The sequence below is a fragment of the Penaeus chinensis genome, chromosome 10 (assembly GCF_019202785.1).
Source record: "Penaeus chinensis breed Huanghai No. 1 chromosome 10, ASM1920278v2, whole genome shotgun sequence".
NCBI lineage: Eukaryota > Metazoa > Arthropoda > Malacostraca > Decapoda > Penaeidae > Penaeus > Penaeus chinensis.
In genome coordinates, this window is record NC_061828.1 from 22,697,194 (window position 1) to 22,703,056 (window position 5,863).

Sequence of the window (5,863 nt, forward strand, 5' to 3'; positions counted from 1 at the left end):
GCGATTTTCCATCATAAATGATATAGAAAAATAGAAAAATATTGTATATGAAGTGACTGTACCACTCACAGGCCAAGTCCCTATTACTTCTGCTACTCCTAGGGATTCACAAACTTTGCTGTGTGAACTATAAACTTCGGGGTCCAATCCTGGGGCTTGGACCCCGAACCCCCACCATGTCATTGTATATTCTTGTTGGCGGCTCTGCCACCAGACACCCACCCATTCGCTGTGGATAGTTTTTGCATGGCATTTGTCAAGACCTATTTTCTTTACTTCATTATTTTTAGTCTGCATATATAATTTAATTCAACATCAAGTGTAGCTTTTCCCTTTCCCTATGATAGGTCATTAGATTTTCCTATAAATTTAGGCCTATGCTATAACAAGTTGTATGCGTTGAACAACTTTTATTATCAACTTGTGAAGGAAATACCTTATATGAAAAGTGTCATATTTTCTGTCATTGTATCCAATACAGTCAAAATTTACTTTGTACTATATGGCTGTGTGAAACAAACTAAATCCAAATGGATACCCTTTATATTCTTGGATGACATGCATAACTGGTCCTTTTTTTGGTGAGATATTACACTGGAAGTTTGCAAACTCTAATTGTACAGAAATTTGAGGAGATGGTATCTCGTAATGTGTAGATCCTTGGATTTTGAGAAGCAAGTATGAGCTTGCCATTACTTTCTTTGACAATATAAGGTTTAACAGCACCACTCAAATTTTAGAATTTCACTATTACTCTAAGGTAAAATCAACAATTATGGGACATTTTTCTTCTTTGTAATTTTGGGGTAATTTCTATGATACACTCATAAGTCTTTTTCTCCTTTTTCAGATCCAGCAGTGAATGTTGTCAAAAAGTCAAAGAAACACAAGCATAAAAAATCCTCCAAGAAAGAGGAAGTGGAAAGAATAATTAATGTAGAAGATGTGGAGGATATGGACATATCAGTTGATGACGTGGATGACTCACCTTCGCAGGGGCTCAAACTAAAGATAAAAATTGCAGAATCTTCACCAGAGAAGCCGTATGTTAAGAATTATTATGTTATTTGTATGTTACAATATATTTTGTTTATAACTGTAATTATTGTAACTACATGTTTTTTTTTTCTTGTACTAACAGTAAGAGGTTATTTATATTAATAAAATAAACAAAATCAAAATCAAACAAACTCATTTATCATAGAAACTAATTATTTGTTGACTCACAGAACCACTCCAAAATCCTCCAAAGTCAAATCTGAAAAGAGCAAATCGTCCGGCAGCAAAAAGAGTGGCAAGAAGAAAGATGGCAAAGGAGAAGACGACACAGACAGTGAGGAGGAACGATGGCTGGATGCCATTGAGTCAGGAAAGTTAGAAGAGGTAAAATCTGTTTTAGTACAGTAAGAGAATACTATAACTGATAGTTATATATGTATGGCTTTTCTTTAAAATGTAATTGATAGTGTAAATACAGTATGGAGTAGATGCTACATATTTTTCATAAATGTCTTTGAGAAGTTGTTCAGTTATTATAGGCAGTATCTTAAGAATCCAAATGTAGATGTTTCTTTAGAGAGCATTTAATTAGTTTACCTATTAATTGATTGTCATTAGAATATGAACACACTATTTTCTTTGAAAACTTCATACTTCATAATTCCTTCATCCTTCAAGAGTGGTTTACTATTTGTCATGGGGCAGAGGCATAAGTATGGCATTTAGGAATAAAATGTGTATTTGATGACACTAAGCATTAATTCATGTTAAAAGTGCGGAATTCCTTCACATATGAAATCTTTGGGAGTTCATGAAATGGTTTGCCAAATTATGTGACTGTTCAACATTTCTTTGTAATTCAAACTTATACATTGTAATTTTTTTTTTTTTGTAGTTGCTTACTCTTTTTGAAAATTGTTGAAGAAAAAGGCTTCTCTCAGAAGAATATGTTCTATGAAAATAGAAATTTTGTTAATTTTTTCATGTCATGATATCTATGATTCTGTAACAAATTCAAACTATGTCTACAGGTTGATGATGAGCTAAAAAGAATGAAGAACCCCAGACTGATGACAGCAAGACAGCGAGCCATGCTAGAGAAAAGGAGTGATGGGACAGATGATGCACTTCCAGTTATACCAGCAGAACCTCTCTTATCTTTGCCATCAGGTAAGAGTTTTTTCTTTCAGAAAAGAAAGAGGCAAGTTGCCTGTAAATGTATGTGCATGCGTGACTTATAACATATAATGTATCATATTATATACCGTATATTGGGACTTACAATGAAGTGATCATATGCTTGCATCAGTTACTTAACCCAATGCCGACGGGCATGGCATGTATGTACATGCCATGTCCACTGTGAGTTTACTTGTTTAATTGTTTTTACACATAGATGGCTACACTTGTACTAAGTCACCAATGAGCCAATTATGAGTATTGCTCGTCTCGCCGTTTACCCGTTTCCTTGATTTACAAAAATATATTGTTATATTATTTTGCTGTCCATAATGTTTATAACATTATAGTAATTATAATTTCTATAATAAAAATAACACCATCAATTTTCATAGCATTAATAAAAAATATGTTTTTCCTGCTAATTCAAGGAATGATGAAATTAGGTAAGGTCAAAAGGTCTACTACTAATTGACTCCTTTGTGGCTAGGCACTAGCAGAGCTATCTATGTGCAGAGACATTTCACAAAAATATAAAAAATGAGCACAGCATTTTCCTCATTTTTTATTAATTTTCCCCAGCAGCATGTGGTTCCGGGTCTATAGTTGATACATTCAAGATTTTAAAAAAATTAACTTATTCCAGACATTTATGGAGTTCTGGCTTTTTAGAGTGTCCTTGACCAATAAATGAAATTGCACCAGCAGAGTGTGCACTCTCTCTTCTTTAAGGAGATGTCAACCTTTACAGTAGTTATGACATTGTATTCAGTGTATGTATGTCTATAAATTTCAGGTTTCAAAGAAAAGGTTGTCACAGAAGAAATGTTAGCTAAAAAAGCAATGAAAACACAGAAGAGAAGAGAACAGGCTCAGGAGAAGAGGGAGGAGGATAAGGTAAGGTTCATATTATGAACTTATTATGTACTGTGCTACTTTGAATGAACAAAAGCAAGTATTGCTGTGAGAGAGGAAATTAAGCATCACTGGGACATTGTGTTTTTTTGCTTTTAAACAGTGAATATTAAAGGAAATATATGATAATATAGTTGTGGCTAAAAATATTATTGGAAGAAGTCAATGAAATAGTATCAATCCTTGAATGTATAAAAAGTATAAATGTTGATTTACCATTTTATTATAATTGGGAACAAAATATGTTTGATAGTAAATGCTATATAAATATGGAATACAGCTTTTTCTAAAGATAGGGTGTAACTTTGATAAAGTATATACCCTTAAAAGATCTTGCAATGTGACCAGAGTGCTTTAGGATTTAATTTATTCAATTGTATTTATTTATTTTTTAATTTCATAAAACATCAATTATATAGCCTAATGGCTTATTTTAACCCACAAATGCTGGGATGATGTCCTGCCTTTCCATGGTAGATCTTCCCTCATGCTGGAATGATGTCTTTGAATCGTGTGCAGTCTAGGTTGCTGTAGGTTGTGTACGCTAAACAGGTTTACTCTTGTTTGGCCCTGGCTGTATTCCTTGAGAAGCATTACCTAAATTTTTTTTTATAGCACAGCCAGGAGTATAGAGAGCAGGATATTTTTATGATACCTGTGCTTCCGATTTTTCCCTTGTGCAGCAGACTTCAGTTGGACTCTGATATATTGTTCAGTATGGCACTGGGGGCTCCCATCAGGATTGGGTTAATTAAATTATTGTGGTTACAGATTTTTGTATTGCTGAAAGCAAGCTAGTTGACATTGAAAAAACAAAGCTTTAGGCATATTTTGTATGTAAGAACGAGTATTACCAGTACTAGTTCTTTTTAACTTTTTCCTTGGGTAACCCATTGATACTTATCTAGCAAGCTTGATTTATCTGATACACTTTAATACAGGCATCTCTTGCTATATACAATCAGGTTTATCAGAAAACTGTATGATTAGAATTTAGTATTTTAAGGGATAGTTTTTAGCTACTCAGAAATGGTAAAGAATTCATAATAAAACAAATTGCCACCCAACATGAGATCACTTATTTGTAACAATTATTAAAGAGGACATCATTGAATTATTTTAGAAAGTTAAGGAAATAGAAATGATAAGCAACAAAGATTGGAAGCAGCAAGAAGTAAAGACATGAATCTTCCTTATGACAGCACTGTACCAGTCGTAGTAGTAATGCGCATTATTGTTCACTCTTTGTCCTTCATGGTGATGCCTTAACATGTCCAGCTTGACTTTAAACTTCAGACTTTTCTTTTGCATTTTTTCTGGGAAATTGGTCAACTCACTCTAATGTTATATACCAATGGGCCAATATTAACCCATTGGCACTAGGTATATGCATTAACCATTGTGCTTGTTTTATCAAATTTGTTTACACTTAAATAGCTTCACAAACACAGTCACCAAAGAATCAGTTTGGCCTATGTGATTGCAATGCCGTAAATTTCTGGAAAAAAGCTTTTGTTTCTATGGCTATTATTATTAATAGTAAAGTTACTGTGGTTATTGTTATTATAATAATTTCATCAAATATAATGATAATAAAAAAAACAGCAATTCAAGAAATGGGGTAAATACATGAGGTCAGGTAGGCTTAGTAATTGACTCCTTAGTAACAAAGCACCTGCAAAGACATCTATAACTAAAAATATCAATAAAACAGTGCTCTAGGGCAGTGCATGTATACATGTACTCCTAGCCTCAATGAGTGTTGATATAAATTGTAATCACAAGATTGCAAAAGAGATTTTAGGGTATTGTGTTTAGATATTTTGGAGTAAAAATTCATCTTATGATTATTCAGGTGTATATTGCTTGCTGGTATAGGAAGTGATGGCTTGTTATGATTTTGATGCATGTGCAGTGAACTATACATGATCTAATATATTTTTCAGAAAAAAACTGTTGATCGCCTTCTTAAAAAGCAAGATTCTAAAATAGCAAAGATAAGCAGACAGAAATTTAACAAGAAGGAAATTCCAGTATATTCTTACATTAATAACATGGAAATGGTAGGACTGTCTGTACCAGTTGGTTTCCCATTTCCCTTGGAGGCACGGTGTGAGAAGTAAGTGGTAATGATAAAAATGTTATCCCTCAAATAATCTTATTTTGTGCTTGTTTAGTCCTCTGTGGAAATGTGGAATTTTTTTTCAATTTCTTTTCTTTTCTCTTTGTTACTTTTTTGTGGCAATATTATCATGGACAACAACACATTGATATATTTTCCTTTTTCTTCTTTGCAGAGAAAAACCATTGGCTATTAAGTGTGGAGCTCCAGGATGTAGCAAGGTTAAAAAATATAATTGCTCAAAGACAGGAATACCTCTTTGTAGCCTGCAGTGTTATAAGTTAAATTTCAATGCAAACAAGTCAGTCATCGCAACCTAACTGTTAATGCTCTGTATTTATTTTATAATAAAGTATATTAGATTTTGTTATTTTTATATTGATTCCCAAATTACATATTTTTAATCATTTGCACCCCCCCCCCCCAATCCTTTGCCCGTTGTTGTCATGAGGGGGCTTAGGAGACGAAGACTGAGACCCAATGATGGGGAACTCCTCAACCTTGGGACTCAGCCATCGACTCAACTAATTTTGCATGGTCTTTTTTCCCAATCATACTTTTCGTTTCAGTTTCTTCACCAATCCCTTCTACTATCCACCTCCTAAGGTGTGAGAGCCATGCTGAAAGGATGAAAGGATGACTTTATGT

The 5,863-nt window shown here is 33.5% G+C and overlaps 1 protein-coding gene across 1 annotated transcript in view; it reads left to right on the forward strand.

The window, feature by feature from the left end:
* LOC125029623 (INO80 complex subunit B-like) overlaps window positions 1-5,580 on the forward strand; it is a 5,950-nt gene extending 370 nt beyond the window's left edge. The window contains exons 2-7 of the mRNA XM_047619606.1: window positions 851-1,043; window positions 1,230-1,383; window positions 2,031-2,169; window positions 2,975-3,075; window positions 5,040-5,212; window positions 5,391-5,580. Of these exons, the coding sequence (XP_047475562.1) occupies window positions 851-1,043; window positions 1,230-1,383; window positions 2,031-2,169; window positions 2,975-3,075; window positions 5,040-5,212; window positions 5,391-5,535 (905 nt within the window). The 3' untranslated portion in view covers window positions 5,536-5,580. The remainder of the gene's footprint in view (window positions 1-850; window positions 1,044-1,229; window positions 1,384-2,030; window positions 2,170-2,974; window positions 3,076-5,039; window positions 5,213-5,390) is intronic.
* The last annotated feature ends 283 nt before the right edge of the window (window positions 5,581-5,863 follow it).